Source organism: Natator depressus, chromosome 1 (genome assembly GCF_965152275.1).
Source record: "Natator depressus isolate rNatDep1 chromosome 1, rNatDep2.hap1, whole genome shotgun sequence".
Taxonomy (NCBI): Eukaryota; Metazoa; Chordata; order Testudines; family Cheloniidae; genus Natator; species Natator depressus.
In genome coordinates this window covers 275,595,166-275,620,531 of record NC_134234.1, presented here as the reverse complement: position 1 = coordinate 275,620,531, position 25,366 = coordinate 275,595,166, and the positions used below count along the sequence as shown (strand labels likewise).

The window sequence follows — 25,366 nt, the reverse complement described above, 5'->3', positions numbered from 1 at the left end:
GAGAGAGCCGTGTGCACATTTTTAGGCTCTAGTTAAGTACACGAGCATGTGTTTAAGTGCTATGCTGAATCAAAGCTGTAAATTTTATGTGAAAAATGCAGAAAACATCCATAATTGAAGGTTCAGTTTTTAGAGGATGACAGATTATTGGCAGTATTTATAGGATGCTGTCAGCGGCTCCAGTGATTAACTTGCTACATCTTTACAGATCCACAGTGCAGGTATGATCATTGAAATTGACCCCATAAACATAGGGTTAGAAGGGACTGCAAGGGTCATCTAGTCTAACCCCAATGATTTTTTGCCCCTTCTGTTTCCCCTTAGAATATCTGATTTATTGGTACTGTATTATACTCTCCTCTTATTTTTAAATGTTGGTAGAGACTGAGATGTTAATATTAATATGTATAAATAATTTATTGAACAATAACATATGCAAATGAATTAGATATGCTTCTCTATATAAAGACATTAATGACATTCTATTTTTTTTCCAATTAACTATACTAACTGTCCATTCCACTAAAATCTAGCTATTGTGATGGGGGGCAGGCAGGATCAGGGGAGAGTTCAGAAAGAATGTAATACAGTGGTCTCACTAATCACACTGTGTAATATTTGGTCTCTGAAAACTTACAGAGCAGTAGTCATGTGATATAATACAGTCATATGCAGTAATAGTTCATATACTATCAATACTAATGTTTTTTAAAAATATAGCTTTAAAATAGATATTTCAAAAGGGTACATCACAATCTTATTAAGTTAAAAAATGAAACAAAAAAGCTGAAACAAAATCCTTGCACAACATAATAAAAGAATATTCCATCTTTAACTTCTGGTGGCACACTCAAGCTACACTGTTTAATTCATGTTGTCACCAGCACCACTGGATGGAATTATTTCTAGGTATTATATTGTTCATCTGGTGTTTTAATATAATTTGGTTTTAAAAGCATGATTACTTTCAGCAGTTAATTATAGTAAAGGAACACTGTCAAAGCTGGTGGCTGGTAGGCATTTTTTTTTTTAAACCTATGCTACTATGGTATATCAATTTCCCCCTGCTGTGGCTGTCTGCTCTGTATTTGATTAGATCTTATACTGAAGTGAAGGGAATCAATGATGTGAGTATTTGCAAAGAAAAGATGTAACATGTTTTGGCTTTTTTGTTACAAGGCTGCAACCAGAGCATTGTTTCACAATAGTTCAGAGTTCCTTGTGTCCCCAAACTCCAAGTGAAATCAACTGGAGTTTTCAGTATGCAAGAATTGCAGAACTTCCCTCCGTTTGACACTGCTTTGCCTCTTTCTTCTCTATATAGCAGATATTTTTAAATGACAATAAATTGGTCAGGATTTGAGGTTTTTTTCACTTCTAAGGTAAATGATATTTTTAGCCTTCCAGCTTTGGCTGTGACTGTTCATTAGTCTTTGGAAAAGTAAATGTAAACTTAAAAAGGTTCTTATATATTTTGCTTTTACATTCCAATTTGACTTGATAAAGTTCTAAACTTTAAGATCAAACTGAGTTACAAGAAAATATGCCAGGAACAATTTACACTTCTCCTCCTAAATATATTAGCAATGAAATACAAAATAAATTTAAAAATACAGAAAAGCTAAGATAGCTGGGTTCTATTTATCACATGAATACGTGCCAAACAAAGCTTGGTCTTTTGCTAACGTTATCTTACTACATTTGTAATTCATGGTAAGCAAAGATCCTATTTCTGTAACAAGTACATTCTGACAATATATATTTTATGGAATAAATATACAGTATATTAAGTTATAGATTTCAGAATAATTGCTATAGTGGATACAAGCAATACCTATATTTAAAAATACGTTCTAGGATTCTCTAGCCTTACTACTAATAAAATTAAAGTAGATCTAAAACTGCCTCACTCTATTGATGCATAATAAAATATATGGAAACATCAAGAGTAAAAAGCCAATTGCTTTTACAACTGAATACTTATAAATATAGTAACTTGCTATTTTCAGGGAAAAAATTGAAAATTATTATAAACTGGAAGTCAGATTAAAACAACTCTACAATATATAGTAAAAAGAGGTTATGGAATGTGATGTGGGAGTTTGTTTTATGTTTGTGGCAAAATTTTGAACAGATGCAGTTTGGTTGATGGACTACAAGTTGTTCATTTCTGGAAATAACTGCAGAGAAAGACTTCACCCTCACTAGCAGCCGATCTTGGCCTCCTTAGATAAAATCCTCACTGACCTCAGTGAACCAATAGGCCAGAGTTTTGTTAGAATAAGGAGTGCAAGATTGGACCTTACAAAGATTTATTCAGAATCCCCAAACTTCTCTACATTTCATAGTGTTTACTTACCATACTGCTCATTAGGAATAAAGTCATAGAAATCTTGTATCTGAGACTGCACTGTACTGAAAAGCCCGATAAAGAAGGTACCAGGTGTGTTGTGGTTCTTACTAATTTATTCTTACACCATTTATTCATAACTTCTTGAAAAATTCAGTTATTGTGTTCTCTCTGTTTTCTTGTAACTGTAGGTTGAATACTGAAGCACAGCTCCAATTGCTTGGTTACTGAATTCTTGATCTAGATTTTATTCTTGAGAATAACCTAGAATTAAACAAACAAAAACATTTCTCAGAGCTAACAAAAAGAATTGGGGGATTGGATCACTCATATTTTCCTTCCTTTCTCCCCAACTAAGAATAACATCAACGAGCACTATAGTACTTTTAAAGATTGAGTTGGGGTGAGATTGTCTAAACTTTATTTAAAACCTTTGACATTTTGCATTTTAATGTTTAATGGTTCCTGAAACAGTCCAGTTTAAGGTAGAAAAACACAATTTATTACACAAAACATAACCATTTATATCTGTAACATTAAGAGCAGAAAATAGGAATTTTGACTAAGACTCACAGAATAAGGATCCATCAAGCAAAATTCTGTTCTCTCATGCAAAATCTCAGCAAAAGACTCTTGTTTAGGGGACCAAAGCAAGATACTAGGAAGAGCTGGGTTCAAGTCCCTGCTTCACCAGATTTCAGAGTAGCAGCTGTGTTAGTCTGTATTCGCAAAAACTTCCTGGATGACATTGGACAAATCACTTAGCTTCTCAGTTCTCCATCTGGAAAGTGGGAGTGATAGAAGGAAGTGCTATCTCACAGGGGTGTTGTGAGGATACATTAAAGATTGTAAGGCACTCAGCTACTACAGTAATTTTGGCCATATAGGTACGCAAGCGGTGAATGGAATGTTCCCTACCACAGTGGAGGTAGGATGTGCAGCTAAGCACCTTTCCACCACATTATGCAATGGAACCACAGTGGCTCTTGTGCATTTTGGCTTTTTGTAGCTGTGAAAGGGCTGGGAAAACTTCCCCTCGTATGTGTAGATGCTATTCAGCATAGTAGTAAGGGATTGTTATATTAAGCTAAAACTGGTAGCAAAAAATTCTTACTTTTTACAAGAACTCTATTTTTTGGCTGATGGGAGTAAAATACAGTATGAGAGGGTGTCCAGAAAGAATACTAACTTACTGCTCAGACTCTTCCTTGTATTCCCTGCCAGACTTGTATGCCAGGCATTGATTTCTAGATTCAGACTTGGAAAAACAGCTCCACATCAAAATGTGGCAAATCCCCTACTTGCAAAGTGCATTTTTCTTGGGGTAGGGCACACTGAAGTCTACCAAGCGGTAAGCACTCTCCGCTCCCGTTGCGGTCAATGCCCAGCAGCTGGTAAGAGATGCTCAACCCTTCACAGGTTCAAGCCAAAAGCATGAGCAATGAATAGTCTCACCTACGACATATGATTTTGCTGTGTATTCTGCTGCTGTTGCTGCTGCTGAATTAGTAGTTGCTGCTGTTGCCGGCGTCGTGCTGTCCTCAGTTTTTCAAAACGAGCCTCCATCTCTTCCAGCACTTTGGGAGTGTAGCGCACGACCAACTTGACACTATCTTTAGCAGCCTTCAGGAGCTCCACGGCTTTTTCATGGTGCTCTCCTTCCACACTCTGCAAGCAAGGAGAACAGAGAGCGTTCTAAAGATGCTGGTTTTATCTAGAGTCCTGCCCTCTTCTAGTACTTGCTGTCACAGAAAGGATGTCAGTGGTTTAAGCTGTTTCCGTATTTTAGACTTTTCAAATGGTCATGGGGGGGGGGGTGGTAAATGTAAATAGATGTATGCAAGGTTGATGGATTATCTCTCTTTGCATTTTAAATATGACGCCTGAATCATTTTTAGGTTGCATCTGAAATATGAAAATGAGCATAATTTCTGATTCATACAAAAACTGGGGGTGGGGAGAGTTTTGCAAATATACAAGCCAAAATAATGCAAAAACAACTGAATTTAAGAAAAGCATGTCAAACCTTTCCTGTGGCTACCAGATAAGAAAGTGGAATACAGTGAGTGTGAAAGCTTAACATAGGTGAGAACCGAGCAGGTTGGGCCTTTGGGAATGGCTCAATAGCCTTTCATTTGTAAGGCACTGAGACTGCATGGAGCTCAATGCAATATATAAGCCCCTACTTAACTTCAAATATGTGAACAAGCCCACTAACTTCAGAGATTACTTGTGTTTAGATGTTAATGGGAATGCTCACATGCATAATTGCATCCTTTGCTGAATGGGAGTTAGTATCACAAGTGCAGACCCCTTCCTGTAGTGACTGTTTGGTAGCCTATGCGAAATGAGCTGGTGCTCTCCATCCAGATAGTACAGACAGGCATATGCACTGCAATGGGCACTTACTGCATCTTCAAGAGTAAACCAGGAGGCCAACGGGTGAGTGATGAACCAGGACCTTACTTTTCATAATCCTAACACATGAGCATGTACATAATCCTCCTCATGCAAGTAGTCACTTTGAACTCTGTAAGTCTTGCTCACGTGAGGACAGAGTGATGCACGTATTTAAATGTTTGCAAGATCATAAACTAGCCTACCCAAGAGGTCACATCCTCCCCCATCACAGGGTTTCAGAGCGCAGGCTCCAGTCCCACCCTGAATGTCTGCACTGCAATTTTATAGCCCTGAAGCTCTAGACCCACAAGCCGAAGTCAGCTGCCCTGGGCTCTGACCCTGGGTACTTCAGGTTTTTTTTTTTTATCAGTGTAGATATACCCTTGTTGCTAAGCCATATTTATGCAGGACTTAACTGTGTCTGAAAACAGAATTTGAATTTAGTTTTAAAAATACTGCAGTTCTAGCTAAACTCTGCAGTACCAGACTGGCTTTGAGCGTGGTGGTTTGTGTGTGTTGATATTGGAAAAAAATAAAAAGGCATGTGGCCACAGTGGGGAGGAGGTGGCACAAGTGTAGGTGAGACAAGTTCATGGTTTGTGAAATCCAAACATTTAAAATATGGCATGCAAGTGAAAGAGAGCTTTCTGACTTTTTATGATGTATGAAGGTGGCTTTTTTGTTACTATTCAGTTGGGAATTTTACCCTGGTTTCCTGGAAGACCATAAGGGTAAGAATAGAACTCTGATATCCATGAATTGAAACATAACTGAGAGAAGTCTGGGGCTTTTTGTTTGTTTTTTGTATTCAGACTATTTAAAACTATTGTTTTTGTTAACACCCTTTTAACTCAAATAGACAACAAACAATTCAGAGGAAAGCTCTTTTGCTAAAGATTGAAGACCTTCTTCAATTAAGAGCCAAGAAACCACATCTCTGGATTCTTCAGAAAAAACAGGAGATGAGACATTACTGATATTTCTAAGCTTAAAAAAAAAAGTAGCAATTTTGTTGACGTTTTTTCTATATACAATTACCCACAAAAGGAGACTAACCCAATTTTCATCCCCTGACCCACCTACCACTGAAGTCAACTTTAAAAAGCAGCTTCCAGTGTCTCATTTCCCACTAGCTTCCTTGGAACATAGGCTTGAGCAGAGTAAATCCTCTTTACTGACTGTTTCTCAACATGTAACTATCTATTCCTTTTCAATTTCCTATAATTCCCTATCTCTCTTTTCCTCAAACGCCCCCTTCCTTCTCTTTCTTTCAGTTCTGAATTCTAGATTTCCAATCCTCACAAGAAGTGATATTCAGTCCTTGGAACAAGTGAGTGATAATGCCTATTTGTGAGAGAAAGCAAGGTCTTCTGTCAATGAGGTTTGATATAGTCCCTCAAAAGTGGTCCTTTATTTGTGGTAGACTACAGAGGAAAAGACAGGAATGAGGGAGAAAACATACTAACAACTGAAAGATCTCAGGGCCCTGATTAAGGGCAAAATTCTCTTGTCCGATCAGTACATACCCTTTCTCACACTTAATGCAAGTCATTTTTTGAATCTGCTGTGAAATGAAACATACTCCCAAATGTGCTTAATTTCTGATTTGTATGCTTACATTGTTTTTAAATAGTAGGTCTTCAAAAGCAGAGGTGATTTCTCTGAAAGAGGTTTTTCATTTTTTCCCCACTAAATTGCTTGACTGAAGTGCATTTCAGGAGTACAAATTGTTCCACACATTAGGTGGAATGGTGGAATTCTATAATGACAGATGATTGTCATATACATTCCAACAAACAAAAGTGTCTCAGTGCAAAAACCCTACAACCAAGATCTTCATGTGGATTGTAGACCATTTTTAAATGAATGTTTTTTTTTTTTCATAAAAGAAAAGAAATCAAAGCTTTGCCACACAGTATCTTGAAGCAATTGTGTATCATGCTATTTAAAAGGAAACTATGCCCATATGCCACAAATCTCCAAAGAGAAGCAGCAGCACTAATAAAAGTCCAATATTGCAAGAATACGTTGGCATCATTTTAGGAATGTCAGAAATTAGAAGAAAATTTTGCTTATTTTTGTCACTTCTAATAGATTGTGAATACTGTGTGAACAGGGCAGAACAAATATGAATTACTTCTGCTGTGGCACACTATGAGAGAGAACTTTCAAGGCAGAAGATGCCAAAAGCAGGCACATGACATGATTTGACTTCAATGAAATGTGTAACACAATCAATACTGTTTGTCCTCTAACCTCTTGCTGGCAGCAAACACAAGAGATACATCAACAACATATTTGGAAAATACTGTCGCAAGCAAGGAATAAACTTTTAGATTAACTGATGGGACATAAGTATTTCAGAAATGTGAACATGCTTCAGAAAGCATTATATTTATATTCAAAGTTGGGGGAATGATAATTATCATTTCAGGTACTAAAATGATGAGGTAGGCCCAGGGGTAAAAGTAACTTAAATGACTTATCGGTATGCAGGGCCCCAATATGGGCCCTGGGGCAGCTACCTCTTTTGCCCTCCCCCCCCCCGCACCCGTCAGCAGCCCTGCCGGTACAGTCGGCACTTTCTTGCTGGTATGCCATGCTATACCGTACTGGCTTACTTTCACCTCTGTAGGCCATTCTGTATTTGGCAGCCAGAGTGAGAAGGAACCTTCAACTAACTAACTAACCTCCTTCCATGTAGCTTCAGATGCATGACCATATGGTTTCTGAAGTACAGATTTTCTAAATCTCTTCCATAACCCTCCCACTGCAAGATCTTAAAATAGTATTAAAGTTATGTGACAGAGTATACTTTTTTTTTTTTTTTTAGTTGTTGTGATTATGATGATACAAATCTGCTGAACTTCCAGAGCTAAATGAAAGTAATTTGCAGAAAATAGAATTCCACTATAAATACTTGAAAAATTATTAGGTGAGAATATGTCTAATGCACAAAATGATCAGAGCTCAAATGGAAAACAATATATGAATAGGGTATTTTAAAATTTATTTGAAAGATAATTTGCATGTACAAACTAAAAATTTGCTTAGGAGTTTTGTGGTTTGATTTTTTTTCAAAATCAATCTATTTTAATAAACCCATAGGATGTACTGAATTCCATCAGAGGAGAATGTACTCAGTGCTTACTGTGCTAGCTATATAATAAATCATTAATATGTGACATGGTCACATTGATCACTTTAAAGTGACTTCTGTTCTTGAAACTAACCACATGCAGCTCTGCATCCTTCTGCATATCACTTTCTTCCTAACGAATTATGGTCAATATGAATCGGCATCAGCGTTGGGCACCCATAGCAATTAACACTGTCTATATTTACTGAGCAGCATATATTTACTTCACTGCTGTTATTTATAATAGGCAGTAAAGCACATGGCAAGTAGCATATCTGAATTTGCATGCAATTATTTAAGTATAAAACATTTATTTTGTTTTTTTAAAGGGGATGGATGGCTACAGACAGTGCTGTACGCAATTGTGGTTGTGCCTGTGTAATGGACTCAACAAGATTGTGTACATCCACTTCTCAAACCACTTAAACTTGATCGCAATTCATAGCTGCTCATTTTTGGGACTTCACCCCGGTCCCCTCCCCATTTGTATAAAGTCCTCCAGCTTAACACCATCTTCTTCTAGTTAGTAATGAAGGGCATGACCCTGCTCCCATTCATGGAAAAACTCCCATTGACTTGAATGGTGCAGGATAAAGACTTAAGCTTTCAAACAAAACAAGGAAGGTGAAACTACAAAAGGCAAAGTAAATGATTATGCTACTAAATATGGAACTTGATCCCATCACAGACCTGAGTTCAGGTATTATCAACCAAAGCTAATTTAAAGGTGAGTTCGGCTGCATTCAACACCATTACTGCACTTAGTTTTAATGCATCTGTGCCCGCTGTCACTCTTAAATTCGTAAGAGTTTGGCCAGAAGAGACCATTAGATCATCTAGTCTGACCTCCTGTATACACAGGCAATTAAATATTACTCAGTGACCCCTGTGTCAAGCCTAATAACCTCTGTTTAACTAAAGCATAACGTGTTTGTATGCTGAGTGTTATCTGGGGGACTGCTCACTAACACCCCCTCTAATAAAGAATACCATATGCCAGTGCTGCTTGCTGAATAAAAGGTTGTGATACTATTTAACACCCAACTTGGCTTCCTCCCTCTTTGTTTAACAACCTAAGAACAGCAAAGAGAAAGATATTCAGAATACACATATAATTTTTTTTTAATCTTGTAGCATTGGCAGGTGCTATCAAGCAGAATAAAAGTAAAATACCTAATGTAGAGATAACAATAGGTAAAGGAATTGCTGATATTATACAGGAAAGGACTGTCATTACTATACCCAGGTGCGTATAATTATAGTCAAAAATCCCCTACTCAATTGCAGACAAGGAAAAGGAATCTGATTACCGGGCAACAGGCAAAGTGCGAGTAGTATTGCTATTTGAGGTCTGTAAGTACAGATGTTGGATGAGAATTAGTTCTTGTATATTTATGCTGTATCCCCTGCAATATCTGACTAACAGTAGCTATGCAATAAAAGCATAACCAGTGCCAAATATGGACAGCTACCTCTGTGTCCTGGCTGAGCCATCTGCGGGGCTTACTGCATACAATGTACTTTACTCCCCTGCACACTGATCGGGTATTTCTTTTAAACTTCTGGTGAGACAATTTAAGCGACACCAACCGCTCATGCTAGGATAAGTAATACAGGTTCTGAACGCTCAGCCCTAGTTTTATGTTGATAATTATAAAGTTGGATAACCACCAACATATGAGCATAAGCAAGCTGCTGATATTTCATTTTCATCTCATGTACCACTGCTGATCCATCTGTTATACTGCACCTGCTGTATATTATTTGCTTTATCTCAGATGCAGGTGACCTGTTCATAGTGAACAATAGGTTAGCAAAACTTAGCTCTTTTTTTCTTCTATTCTCAAGTTGTCTGTGAAAAGATCACTACTTCCATATTTTTTTTTTGTTTTGAAACTATTCTAGAAATGTTTTGTGTGGGTAAAATTCGCCTCTGGATGGCTTGTGAATTGTTAGCAATAGGTATTGTTTCAAGTTTTCAACATTTATAATTCAAAATAGAGGGGTTTTTTCATTAGACATGGATCACAGATACGTTTGTCTCACCTCTCCAGATGAGCATAACTCTTAGATTCATGTTTCTCGTGTGCATACTCGAAATGGTGAATTTGACATCTGTTTTCTGCAATATTAGCTTAATATTTGTTCCAGTGCACATTCCTGAAAGTAAACTTCTGTAGGCTGCTCACAAAGAGGTGAGAATATAGTCAAAGCAAATGAATTTTAAAATTTGACAGTTCACATATTTTTACTGCATTTGTCCAGCTGTAATTGAAATAAAAAAATCTTTCCAGTTAAGTCTGTTGGTCAATTAAAATACTTAATTTCCTTTTAACCTGTATTTTTCCCTTTATCGGTTGGCAGTGATGCTAAATATCAATGAGATTATTTGATTTACCTCCAACCTGTGAAGTTCAAGTAACTTATTTGGTTAAGTATTCAACCGGAACTTGTGAAGTTGATTGATCTCTATAGTAACTCTTCTCTTTTTTTTTTTTTTTTTAGGAATCATACTTTTTCCCCCTTAGTGCATAGGGATGGTCAGCAAAATTTTCACAATTTCCAAAAATTTCCTATTCTGCATGGGGACAAAACTGAGACCTTTACACATTTTCACACACAAAAACATGGGGGCGGGGCAGAGAGAGAGAGACACACACACACACCCCCTAGCATAGCCTGGTGGTTAGGACACTCACCTGGGATGTCGGAGATCAGGGTTCAAGTTTCTGTTCCAAATCAGACAGAGCCAGGACTTGAATCTGGATTTCCCACATACCACATGGTGTCATACCCCTAAGGCTATTGGCTATTCTCTTGTTTGCTGTTTTTTTTTTTTAAACTAGAAATTCCCAAAACAAAAGTTTCATCACAACTACTATGTTATCACAAAAAGGGTCAGTTTCAATGAACCGTCATTTTCCAGTTGAAAAACATTTAATCAAGAAAATTCCCAACTAGCTCTAGTTGCTGATGCTTTACTATTCTTTACAGTCTTGCCATGAACAGAAAATTAAGCTGAACATTCTTCTATTTCAAGCCTATTATGAATCATTTTGGGGTGTGATCCTATGTCCCTTTCATAGGGAGGTGATGGTCAATGGGAGATTAGGATGGAAGTTTTGGGTGCATAAGGAATACAGGATTACTGTCTTTTGTACAGTGTTTTCAGGCAGAAGCATGCTATTGGAGTGTGCCATACTATTTTAATATTTTACAAAATCTGCTTACTGACATTTCACCTCTGCCTCATGGATTTTAATGGGGCTGTGCAAAGGGCAAGGAAGGAACAGAATACTTAGCTTTATGCCACAATGACTTCATATTTTATGATGAGTTGACTATCACGCTGAAAATGTGCCCTATTCTGAGGACAAAGATTATAACACAAAGAAAACACACTGTAATATTTATGAGGCAATTGTAAGAAGAATAAGAAATAGTGTAATCCTGACTCATCATTAAGTCTTCAGACTGTTAGAAAATTCTTTTTAAGGGATACATTCTACCCAGGGACTCAATGTTGTCACTCTGAAAAACTGCAGTGCAATACTTTTATTCATCTCCTGGTATACCACACACAGGAGAGGTGCAACAAATATGTGATAAGAAGCTATGGGGAGATCTGAGGGCAGAACTTGTCCCAAAGACACTTGGGCCTGATTTTTCTCCTCTCTATTCCAGTTCCCCTGTTTGGAGTGAAACTATTGCAAATCAGTCAGTCTGAAAGTGACTGAAGAGTACAGTAACTATGTAAAATGACACCTTTTTACTTTACGCATCCCTGTATGTATTTACCATTTTAATCAAATTCATTTAAATCATGATTTAAATCACTAGTCAGGAAGACTCGATTTCTACATTTCTACATAAAAGTGCATTCCTGTTGGTTGTTATAACCTTAATACATATTCTTCATATGTATTAATAGATGTAGGTTTCATTTTCAGAAGGTACGCACTATATTTTTTTTAAGTGATTTATTTTGAAAACTTTTCAGATTAGTTTTACAGCTATATCGGAAAATGAATGACTGTTTGGGTATTTCATTTACTAAAGGTAACTGAAGCAGATTATTTATGAAGTCATTGGGAGGTGAACTATCTCCAATTCAACAGGTTAATCATTAATATTTGGAGGATTTTCTTGCCAGGCTGTATTAGGAGGAGAACATCACCAGACAGACATTTAAATTGTTTTATTTAACTAAAACAACAATGTTATGTATTCTGGATTTTTTTCTTCAACAACAAACATATAATACTTTAACAAAACAAGCATATGAATTTTGAATTTAGTTAAACATTACAGTTTTTTAAAATCAGGTTTGTTTTTGTTAAAACTGTTTTTAATTGAAATTGTTAAATATTTTTTTAAAAACAAAAATTAAATCAACTATGTCAGCCTGGTCAACGTGAGAAACTTAAAATACTGGCTACTGCAGCTAACTCAGTCGTCTTCACCTTCATTTTCCTGTTTGTTCATAATGTGGAAAAGAAAAACAACCTTTCCTGCTTTTTAAGGTCCCAACGATTTCTCAATTTGGAATGAATTAGTCCAAAGAGAGAAAATATTCTTTCTACACTGGCAGAAGAAGCTACTGCTGTTTAAAAGTGAGATTATCACTTCAACAGTCTCCGAATCCAAGTACTTAAGTAACTTCCCCCAGTTCACTGGTGTGACTTTCTTTAAACATCATCAACAAACATATATTTCTTGAATGGTTCACCCTTAGCTCTGAAGTTTATTATAATTGGGATTATGGAGGGCTGATTGCTGGATGTCCATGTCATCGCCAACTCCTCCTCTTCAGCAGTTAAGGTTTGACCCTGGTACTGAGTATTGAGAATATTTACAAGAAAATGAGCTGGAGATAGTGTTTTGTCCCATTTGGTTTTTTAAATGCTTGTAATTTAACTCCGTCATTGCATATTTCTCTTTTTAAGATCTCACTCAGTTCTTCCAAATTTCAACAGCAACAGCAATAAAACAGCTATTTCGCTGCATTTTGTTCAAGGCGACAGAAATAGGCTTCAGGGTACTCAGCATGTGTTCAACATTTCTCTTAAGCCCAATGTTGAGAACTTTGGCTGTGACGGTGCCATCTATTTTCTCACGATTTTGTTCACAAACTGTCGTCAGATTAGGCCAGTTCTTGATATAGTGCTCAAAACAATCCACTACTGAGTTCCATCACATGTCTTGTGGGAGAGCTAGCTTGGTTCCTCCCACTTTTTCCAGAGCCGCTGCTGCAAAGTGGTTGTTCTGGAAGTATTTTGCAATTTCAACAACATTAGCCTTTATTTCTGGAACACAGAAGTCTTTGACTAGGAGGTGCATCAAATGAGCACTGCAACGGTATGTTATTAGCTTGGGACTCTCTTCACTCTCTCTTCTAAATTTCTTTTCTTGGATAAATTTGCAGCATTGTCTGTGACCAAGCTGCATACTAGACATTTGAATTTTTTTCACAGGCACTTCTTGTAAGTATTCTGCTGTGTGTGTCAATTTCCTGATATATCAATTGTTTCTGTAAGGAAGACATTCCCTTAACAGGATCGTTGTGGACATTGCTCCACCTATCAAGACGCAGGTTAACAATTTTACCCTCTAGACCTTTTGCACACTGCTCAATTTCTCTTTCATACACTTTATCCAGCAATTTGCCTGCTACATCTGCTCTGTTGGGTGGACTGTATCCTGGTCTTAATGACTGAATCATGTTAATGAAGTGTGGGTTCTAAGTCATACGGAAAGGAGAGTTTGTTGCATAAACAAACTAGGCAATTTTTTCATCAATTACCTCTTTTTGTAGTTTGCTGGTTCTTATCACAAACTTATCTATGGTTGTTTCTGGATGATGGATTTTTTTTTTCTTTTTGCTACAGGTGATATACTGTGGCTATGTGACATACATGATGTGACTGAAACACTATCATTGGCAGATAACTCTGAAACTATAGAAAATGATGGTGATTTTGAAGGTGGATAGTCTTCAGAATCCTGTAGGTTGAGGATGGGTTCTCCTGAACAAAATAAGTCAATGCTGTTATTTCATTATTACCATACTGTTCATTTAGTATTATTCCATTGCATTCACTGACACTCAGTACCACTTCAAAGGTGAAATTGTAAAAGGAAGATATGCCTATTTATTTTTTTATCACAACTGCATCTAAAATGATTGTACCGTAGAGTAACAACTATATTTTTTTTTGCTCAAACATAAGAATTCAAGAATAGTCTAGAAGGAAGACAGGCAGTTCTTAAGAAAGAAGTATGAAATAAAAAAGTTTACCAACCTGAAGATCCTGCATGTTCAGACATGTTCCTTTCATCATCTTCAACGCAGCTTCCGCCTGAGAAGGAACACTTCTCATGATGTTGTTTCATTTGGGCAACCAGGCCTTGCATTTCTTTGTTGCACTGTTTGCATTTTGCACGCATGCCTGTCTTACCCACAGGTAGAGGAACTTCATTAAAATATTCCCAAACTGGGTCTCTTTTATGGCCTGCTGCCATTATAGGTTTTCCCTTCTAGTGAGAGAATGGTATGATAGATCTCAAATCAATGAAGGCTACACTCAGAAAGACCTCAAGACTTCTGGAATATGCTGCTCAAACAGTTTCACTTTTGTCTCTACTGTCGGTCCCTCTCTTCTCACATTTATCTCCAGACTTCTTCTCCTTGTCCAGATCTATTCTGCTGCCAACAATCTTCTATTCATTGAACTTTTTGAAACTTTGCACTTTTAGAGAGAGGTAAGGGATTGACTCTATGTACACAAATTTGCAGAGGGGCAATAGGGTTGAGGTCTGTTATTTCTCACCTCCTATATGTTTATGTATTTAAAAACATTTTTGCTGTTAACAAGCATGTTACCTATGGAGACACAAATCCAGAGTTCGAGAACTTCAAAACTAAACATCTCTGATGGTATCTTCTAGACTGAGCACTGAGACCCATTGGGTAGATAGACAGACTAATCTAAATAATAGATACAGAAGCCCCTGGGATCCCATAAGATGGGGTCCCTAGTCCATGAACTACTGGAACTCATTTACAAAACTTTTGTTAAACATTACATGAATATATTGTCTCCTACTAAAGAATTAGAATTTATAATCCCTATTCCATGATGAGACATTATAGCACAAAGATATATCTTAATTAAAACTATCTCTAGATAGGTTTTTTTCCTCAAAAAGCATTTTATCAAAAAAATCCGATTTAAATAAAATCCGACTTTTTTTAAAATATATTTTTAAAAAAACATTGATTTTTATCCACCCTGGTATTTACTGATATCAGCTTATTTTAGTGACAAAAATAACACACAGAACAACACAAATAAAAGAGAATGAGCTGGATTTTATTCTTCATTGTGAATCATCAACAAAATTGTTTACTTAGTTCCTTTTTAATTATAGTTGTACAAAGCCACTGAAGCCCACAAGACTGCACAAATGACACAGAGGGCCTAATCTGGCCTGTAGGACTGTTACTGGCTATGAAATACAAGAAGAAAAAAGCTCAGTTTGACTCTCCAATTGACGCACTGGCAATGACTGAAGATATCTTTTTAACTTGTAAATTGCATGTATTTTATGCAGAAATCAAGACAATAAACAATGGAAATCCATAAGGACATTTTTAGAGTCACTTTTCAGAGCTGAGCCACACTGGAAGATGAAGCTCTAACAACCAATACTGTAACAAAGATGTAGTGGCACAAAGTTGTTTAGTTCACCGCAAATGTACTATCTCTGGTCTCTTACTGCAGAGCTAATTTTCTTTATGGTATGCCAGCATTTTAAACCTTCATTTGGAAAAATAAAAACTCACATGAAAAAGGAAATCATTCTAAACTTTTCACATACCACTCCGTTAACAGAAAGCAGCTGGTCTCCTCGCTTGAGTCCTCCATGTCTTTCTGCCACCCCTCCAGGAATGATACGAGAAATATATATAGGAGAGTTTTGTTCCTTTCCTCCCATCACGTTAAAGCCAAGACCTTCATCAGTCTTTGGCAGCTCCACCACTCGAGGGTGTGAATGGCCTTCACTTGCTGCAAAAGCAGCAACTGTTGCCTGGAAGAAAAGACAGTTATTTGGTCATGTAATGAGATCACCGTTAAGCCCTGTTGTTTGTTTTGCAGAAAGAATTTGTTCATATGAAAATATTTTGAAATGCTATCAAAGATTTGAAAGCACTTTACAAACGTTAAGTCTCAAATCACTCCTTTGAAATAGCTGGGGAAACAGGCACTGAGAGAAGTTAAGTGACTTGCCCAGTGTCACCCAGATATAGATCCTAAAAGGCCGGATTGCTAGTCATCTGTTCTAACTCTGTAATACATTACTTCTCTTTTTAAAGTTGCTTTGTCACTCACTTCTTTCCTTACTGCTGTGCAACACACCGATATAACCTTTTGCTGTACTTCTAATTTATGTAACTTGGATAAAGTTAATTGTTCCCTTCCCCCCGCCCCAATTTGTATGGGACTGATTATTTGGTTTATTCTTTGCCCAAAAAAAATCCTGAAGAAGGATATTTTCATTTCAACTATTTTATTAAATAGCCTCAATAAAATCCTCCTCTTGAAAGAAGCGCTGATAGATTAATAACTTTTATGACAGGGGCATGAGCTTTTATATTGTAACTGCACTTTATATAAATAGGTCTTGAAAAGTAATGCTACATAATCTTCAGATTATGAAAATATAAAATGAATTAAAAAACTAAATGACTATTCTCACTATAGAAAAATTACAAATATGTAAGGTATTGTAAATCTTGTATGAAGAAAAGAAAAACATTCTTTATTCAGTCTTCCACTAGCAATTGTCTCTTTTTTAATTGTAGACCCTGGTAAAGCATTAAGTAAACATTAAAAAATAATTATTTTTACTTTTCAACATATCCTCAGATTTAAAATTACTGCAGTAATTCTACATTATGTTAATGCTTGTTCAGCATTCTAATAATGTTTATGCTTTAATTGAAGCTAGTAGATAATGTGAATATAATGGATCATTCTCAGTTATATGTACTTGCTCATGCAAACCTTGTCATCATGCGTACATTTAAATGTCAGACATGAATGCACTAGGAAAATGCAATGCAGACAGCCCAGAAATAACCAGGAAGTATTGCGATATTCAAACATTGCTCTGTAACCCTGCTGTTCTATATGAATAAGAAATGAGAATGGCAAACACTATTCAGAATTTTTCACCCTTTATTATACCATGTATCAATCATTTTTGTGTTTGCCTACGGTGTAAAAAAAAATCATAATCTAACATAATTTTCTACATTCAGTAGTAGAACCTTTACAAATCTACATTGTTCATTTGAAGTTTCAAGAAAAAGGTTAACTTGTAAGAAAAAGCCGAACTCAATATAACAAAAATAAAATAAAAAATCAAATGTAGGAAAATATGTTGTTTACTGTATGGTAGGCTAATTATTTTAAACGTACTGGTTACCATAGGGAACATTTCTCTGAGATACTGTAGGTGTCTTTTATACATATTTCTGATTTGTCTGTTTTTACTATTGTCGGGGGGGGGTGTTTGCTTCTTTTCCCCTAGTGTAGATTTACAAGGGTGTAATCACATTAAAGCTAGTGAGATTTTGCCATTGACTTCCCTGGGGGAAGGATTAGGTCTTAATGAATTATTTTCCTGAAAAAATACCATGGTTTTCCTAGAATACACTTACTGCACGATATGTACATAACCTGTTTACCAAGTGGTAGGTAATCTTCTTTTACAATTTGGTGCACAGGGAGCTAATTCCATGATGAAGCCCTGTTGGAAGCAATTATTTTTTTTTCATGCACTGAAAACACAAAGCATATTACACATTGGGTACAATAGGGATTCTTCCATCGATACAGGGGAATTCACACATCGTTACCACTCACTTTTATCAGACTTACATACTTGGGCCCTGTTTTTCAGAAGTGATGGGCACCCACAGCTCCCATTGACTTCAATTGGAGTCTTCTGTGCTCAGCACCTCTGAAAATCCTACATGCATTGATTGGAGGCTAGACCACCTGCTACTTGGGATGAGCCCTATAGGAGAATTTGTCATGAAAATATTGATATTCCAGGTTTAATTCTACAGAATGAACCAGTAGATTTGCTTTTGCAAACTGATTTTTCAATAAACCACCAAATCCCATGATATCATTCTCTTTTCTTAAGCTACAGAAGCAGCACAAAGGTTAAATTTGCCATTAGGATTGTTACCTGGGAAGTAGCACTGGTTCTAGACTCTGGGCTGCCACTGATGTCTAAATTTTCTTACAGAGCACACACGAATACCTGAAACACACACGCACACAGTCAATTACTAGGTCACTTTGGTAACATGTACTTCAATAGTTGCACAGGTCTTACCTTTGCAGTGGCCCTGGCACGGAATTCTGGGCAGCCATTAACAGTTATGGTTTCATGCATATATTGATATACCTAAAATGTTCATGGAAACAAAGAGGAATTAATTATAGGAACAAAACCTTAATTTATTTTACCCTATCCAGGATACTCTTTCCATCATAAGATGGTTTCATTAATGTTCCATTAATACAATTAGAGAATCCTGTGTTTGTTGCCCTAGCTGTACATTTAGTTCCCTTGAAGACAATCTTTGCAATCCTCCCTCTACGCCTCCCAAAACTGCTCTCTCCCCATCTATGGGTCCACAATTTTATAGAGCCAATCCCTATTCCACCAGTGGCCAGCTTCTGGCCATGTCTGCCTTGGACTGTGTCCATTGTCTCTGACAGAAACTTGTTGAGTTTCTGTGACCTCTGAACCCCCTCAAGAATTGGGAAGTCAGGAGGCGGAAGTAAAACAAACAAACAAAAAAACCCCCAATCCACTTTCCTCATAGGGTCTGCGAAGGGAAGTCCAAATTAAATCTCAGGGAATTTAATTGTACAATGTGGGCATCGTCGCTCAGTGCTACAGACCTTCGCTGTCTAAGTTGGGGTGGTGTTGAATTTAATCTTCGCTGTAACCTACTGGCATTAATCTGTCATGACAAATGGTGGGGAATAAGGGATGGCAATCTGGGTGTTAGGTTAGGAATGGTTAACATTGGGGATGGCCCTTTATGGATTGGGATCATGTGTTGCCACAGAAGTTGTATAAGGTGAAGAATCCCAATAGCTGTAACTTTCTGCACAATGTTCTCTTTCTTGCTCCCCTTTCTCTTGCCCCAACCCTCCCTTTTCATCCTTCCCACTTAAATCTTCTCTCTTAAAGAATAGGGAGATGGCATCTTCTCTCACGGCGTTATCCTGGGTCCCTCGGAATGGGTGCAGAGAGGAGGTGATGGAGTTCTGATACCCTGCCCTGGTGATGAACACCCTTTTTATTTTATTTTTTAAAAAAAACTAGATAGTCGGTGAGTGGCTGTTGGGAGCTGTAGATAAGCAGAGGCAGTAAAGGCTCAGGCAGCAACAGAAGAAACAGAGCCTGGGTGCCAGCTGCACTACCCCCTTCCCTCATCCCCCCGGTAGCTCAAACCACATGCACAACTCATCAGTGTGGGTTAGAGAGGATAGTCTGTTCTACCTAGGTAGCTGCCATCTTTAGGCAACAGATGTTGGGATTCACAGGCAGCCTGGCAGGACAGAACACTGCTAGGAAAAAAGTTGAATTGTGGAACATCTCACGTAATGCTTAACATCTGAAAGGTATGGTTAGAATCCCTGTGCTGGAAATGGCCCAACTTGATTATCATACACATTGTAAGGAGAGTGATCACTTTAGATAAGCTATTACCAGCAGGAGAGTGGGGTGTGGGGAGAGAAAACCTTTTGTAGTGGTAAACACCCATTTTTTCATGGTTTGTATGTATAAGAACATCTTCTGTATTTTCCACAGTATGCATCCAATGAAGTGAGCTGTAGCTCACGAAAGCTTATGCTCAAATAAATTGGTTAGTCTCTAAGGTGCCACAAGTACTCCTTTTCTTTTTTTGATAACCTTCTGTGTAATGTCTACAAGAAAATATTCATTAACCACATGTAACTCCTCTGTTAGCTGTTCTCTTACAAAGCCAGAGGTTTTGCCAGTTCTTGTAATTTGTCTTGAGCAAGAGTAATAAAATTCAAAAGGAGTGTCTTATTTCTGTGGAAACTTGGACAGACAATTAGTATCTCTTGTGGCTTGCCTGTTCTGAAAAAATCAGTTGGCCCCCTAAGTATTTCCAGCTGTACTGGGAAAGATCTACAGAATGTCCTTTCTGTATCTGATATACAATTCAGTATTTTTCTATAGCATTGTTTATACAGTTTCATATTGCACAGATTAATTTGTATGTACAAATGTGGAGTAAATTTTACATTTGCAGTTACACTGTATCACACAGGTAGCATGTGCAGATGTGGTGGGAGAGAGAGGAAGAAGGATGCAATGGCTAAGTTTTGGGATGGAGCAGGATTCTTTTTGTTTGTTTTGTTTTTTTTAATTTTTTTTTTTTTAATATGAGAGTTGAAGCTGCCCCAATGAAGAGGGGAGAATGCAATGTGCAGGTAGGTGGATATCAAGGGAATGGCAAAACAAGGGAAGGGGCTATCCAAAAGATAACTGAAATTTTTTATAGCATCCAAATGTGGTAGGCACTTTCCTACAGAGTGGAGAACTCTTTGATTATCACCAGCATAGAAATCATACTAGGGCTAAATTCTGAACAGTAGTGTCTAATGACAGATTAAGGGAACAGGATGAAACCTTTTGCCCATCTCTTGTTAGGGTGAAATTCTGACCCTGTTGAAAAGTACAAATGTACATTGACTTCAGTAGGGCCAAGATATCACCCTAAAACTTAAAAATAAATAAATAACAAATAATAAGAGTACTGAGATCACTGACTCAGTAATCATTTTGAAACTCCCTTTTTTGTTTACATTGGGTGGAACAGTGGTTAAAACTACATAATTAGCATTGCTTTAGGTAGCTCAGTTTAGTGCTTCTAAATATTAAGCTGTAGGAATACAGTAGAACCTTAGAGTTACGAACACCTCGGGAATGGGGGTTGTTCGTAACTCTGAAATGTTCATAACTCTGAACAAAACATTATGTTTGTTCTTTCAAAAGTTTATAACTGAACATTGACTCAATATAGCTTTGAAACTTTATTATGCAAAAGAAAAATGTTGCTTCCCCCCTCCCCCCTTTTAAAGTAGTTTACATTTAACACAGTACTGTACTGTATTTGCTTTTTTGTCTCTGCTGCTGCCTGTTCCAGTTCCAAATGAGGCATGTGGTTGACTGGTTAGTTCATAACTCTGAGGTTCTACTGTATAGGATTTACCATATCAGATCAAATTACTACCCCGCTTCAGGCATCCAGCGTCCAGTGTGTACTGTTGCTTCAAAACCAATAATGCACTGAGCCAATTACACAATGCTGTATGAAGAAAAGGAGTACTTGTGGCACCTTAGAGACTAACCAATTTATTTGAGCATGAGCTTGAAGTGAGCTGTAGCTCACGAAAGCTCATGCTCAAATAAATTGGTTAGTCTCTAAGGTGCCACAAGTACTCCTTTTCTTTTTGCGAATACAGACTAACACGGCTGTTACTCTGAAACCTGTCACAATGCTGTATGTTCTTCATACACTCATATCTGTTTTATCTAGAAGCATGAGATCTGATTACCCTTACTATCATTGCTTGCACAACTACAAATGTTGCAGACCACAAATTAACAATATTTGGCTGACTTAAAGATCTATGATGACAGTGAATCGTGTTGAGAATTAACCACAGCATTCTATCAAGCTAAATCCTGAGAAGTTATTTGCGACATTGATTAAGCTTGGAGAAGCCAAGGGGTGGTGGGTATTCTTATCAACGTGTATATGGCAGGTTGAGGCAGAGGTACACAGGTAACTTATGTGAATGCTGATGAGAGAACGAGGCTTGCATTAGAATGCATTGAGCCAATGTAATGTTTGTCTGTCTGTCTTTCTGCAATCAGTCATGCAAAAGCAAGAACTTCAAATCTTTCCATTCAATGAAAATTTTTTTAAATTAGCAAATTTAAGATGGTGTTCTCTAAAGAATTGTCAGTATCACCATGGTGACCATAACATCTCTAATATAGTTCTATTCGGACAGGAATTTCTCTTGTAATTTAAAACCCTTTCACTACAAGCAATTGATGCTATTACCCTTGAATATCAGCTTGATGCAACAAGCAAATCCAGTTACCCTACGTGATTGTCACATAATGCTTAATATAATTTGAGATTAAGAGAGATAAAATATACATCTAAATTACTTTCACATTATTAAGTTAAACAAAACAATAAAAGGATTAACTATACCTGTTCCAACAAGCCCTTGAGGCTTTTAGTATGATACAGATTACTTGTTGTAACATCATATACAAAGCATATAGAGCTCCATAAATAACTATCAAATGTCTGTCGCCACAATATCTCTTTTATCTAAATTATCTCAGTATCACTTCAGACATTTAGATTGTATTATGCACAGAGAAATGGACATAAGCAATCCATTCTGTTGCCTATCCTATGTGTACAGATACACTAAAAATGTTCTTTGTTCTCAAGGTAAAGAAGATCATTTTTATTCTCAGAAGGGAACATGGCTTTTTTTTTTCAACACACATTATATGTCAAGGACCAGAAATAGTTTTAAAAATCTTATTGCCAATTCCAACATGAGCAATACATCCAATGAAAGATTTCTTAACAAACTGCAATTCTCATAAATACAACAGAATTTTTTAGAAGACTCACCAAAGATTTACTCAGCTAAAACATCACTCATGGCAAATCAAAGATGATGACAAAGGTACAGTACTATAATTACAAGTGTCTGAATTAATCTTTAGGGATATTTATTAAAGAGGTCTTTGAAAATGATGTCCTATGGTGCCCATGAAACACCAATCATCTCGAAAGACCATGTGGGATCCAGTTTAATGTGCCATGTCTTTTTTCTCATTTCAGTGGAAAAGCAAACAGACTATAATTGCTTTCATTTTAATCATTTTTTCTCCAACAAAAATAATGTGAATATACAAACCAAGAAGAAGTCAAACGTTCAATTTAATTTAAAGATGTTTGCCAATCTAACTATCCATATAAAAAGAAAAATCCCTACGTTTTCCAAATAATATTGCAGGGTTATAGCCAAGAGGTTTTCCTTGCCACCAAAGTGAACTTTAAACTATAATAAAGTATCATCAATAAGATGAAGCCCTGAGACATGAGGAAGTAGCATGAACATTACTAGATTGCAAAGTACTTGCGTGTATGGTTGGCGTAATGGTGGCCTGTTCCTTAAAGGGCCTGGGGCCTGGTCAGTTTTCAGACCTACTGGAAAGGGAGTGAGTGATTATAAAAGCCAGCAAGTGGCTCATTTGAGGGGGAAGGGCAGGGAGACGCTGCAGGAAGGGGCAGGGTCCTTCAGCAGCCTCTGTAGAAGGAAGGCAGGCTCCATGTGGTAAGTCCTGGGACTTGCGGCTGGCTAGTAAGCCCCAGCTGACAGTCTCCGTTTCCTTTTATGAGTTTGTGGACATTCAGACAATAAATGGAGCCCAAAGCCAAGGCCTACAGACTAATTTGGCATGCCTGATAATTCCCCAGGCTGGTGATGAAGCAAGTATCTTATAGCTAGTTTTTAAAAGTTTAAAGTGCCTAAAATTCTAGATGGATACTGGTAAATAAATAACTACTGAAGACCAGGATGTGTAAGAGCTTCACTGACTGGTACTGTCCACTGTAGTAGACGCACTACACGGAAACCTTCATTTTAACATGAAGGAAAGTAAAAATGTGCTTTAACATTCATTGTGCTGTCTGTTTCAAGAAAAGCTTCTAAAGCCAGGTATTTACTGTGCAATATTTAGTTCTTAATCTAAAATACTGAAAATGAATGTCACTGAAGCTGCAAAGGCTGTTTTGGAGGCAGAAGGTTGGAAGATTGGTTGGAAGGGCACTAGAGAATACAATTGTAGTAGCAACTGAGAGGATGGGAAAAGACCACAAAAGAAACTGGGGAAGCCATCCCCACAAGCAATTAATAAAGATGGAGCTGCAGGTGAACAACAAAGAGCTGCAATTGTAGGTTAAATGGTGACATTTCACCTTTTCTTTGGGGAAAATAAAGATTTCTAGGAAGAATGTCAACTCCCACATGTGAACGTTCATGAAGCAAAAATGTGATGTATGTAGGTATTTATTTTTTATTCATGCAGCTCTAATTTGTGGTATGGAGCCAGAAATACCCAGCTTTGTGTTCCACTTCCATATGCCACACACAGTACAACACTCTTATCGAGAAGCACTCCAGATAGCATGAATATAGTATTCAGCCACCATTTATGTAGCTTGTACAATTAGGAGCCTTAGCTATAATAAACTAGGTAGGAGCTTTAGCTATAATAAGCTAAAGCTGCTCCCTCACAGTACTTGGCAGAAACCCTGAGGGAGGGAAGTCCTAGCAATGCATGCTGTTCTTTGCGGTGAATCCCCATTGTGGCGCAGGAGCTTTAGCTGTCACAAAGAGGTGTACATTATAATAATAAGTACCTAGATCTTACATAGTGCTTTGGATCAGTATATCTCATAGCATTTTACAAAGGAGGTCAGGATCATTATCCCGTTTTCAGACAGGGAAACCAAGGCACAGTCAGTAGATGTGACTTTCCCAAGGTCCTCAGAAGGCCAATGGCAGAGCCAGGAATAGAACATAGGTGGCCCCAGTCTCAGTCCAGTACTCTGTCCACTAGGCCTCACAGCCTTCTGTTACGTCACATTCTTTCCTCCTCTGGCCCACAAGCACTAGAGGATAGCTTGGTGACAGAAGCTACTGCACAAAGGCCCAAAACGGTGTAATGTGGACTGAGAATGCAGACTGGCCTACTGAAGTCCTGGTGAAGCTGTGGGAAGACCCTTAGGAAGTGTAATGCAGTCAAAGCTCTGTTGCATGAGGGACACTATCAGAACCATTCTGTAATAGCCTGTGTGTGGCAGTGTGTTTACTGCTTGAGTCCTAGAAGTTACAATTTAAATAGAGACTTCGCTCAGTTAACCCCTTTAAAAGGCTTCTTTCTTCCAGTGGTGAAATGATACTGATATGGGTTCCACCCTATTCATAGCAATAACAGCACATTCAGAGGACTTTAGATCGCTTCAGTCTGAAAAATGAAGGCCAAAAAAAAAAAAAAGGCAAGAAACATAAACAAAATTTTGGAGGGGAGAAAAAAAGATGTATTTATAGAATTAGAGGACAAACTAGGACAAATTATAAAGAAATTGAGAGTGGCAAACTACAGGCCCAGATGAAGTTCTTAAGGATTCTAAAGAAAGCAGCAAGCTATTTAAAATACATCTGTAAATATAAGAGTACTTGAGGACCACTAATGGATGGTCACTTATTTCTATAGTATCCAGATCATGTTAGGTGCTTTATAAA

The 25,366-nt window shown here is 37.4% G+C and overlaps 1 protein-coding gene across 3 annotated transcripts in view; it reads right to left on the bottom strand.

Moving 5' to 3' along the window:
- Positions 1–384: 384 nt before the first annotated feature.
- The window catches only part of LIN7A (lin-7 homolog A, crumbs cell polarity complex component), a 78,115-nt gene continuing 53,133 nt past the window's right edge, over positions 385–25,366 (bottom strand). For all 3 annotated transcript variants that reach the window (XM_074951299.1, XM_074951307.1, XM_074951315.1), the window contains 4 exons: positions 18,303–18,374; positions 15,771–15,980; positions 3,806–4,018; positions 385–2,614 (listed from right to left, as the gene is read on the bottom strand). In XM_074951299.1, coding sequence (XP_074807400.1) covers positions 3,806–4,018; positions 15,771–15,980; positions 18,303–18,374 — 495 coding nt within the window. In that variant the 3' untranslated portion in view covers positions 385–2,614. The remainder of the gene's footprint in view (positions 2,615–3,805; positions 4,019–15,770; positions 15,981–18,302; positions 18,375–25,366) is intronic.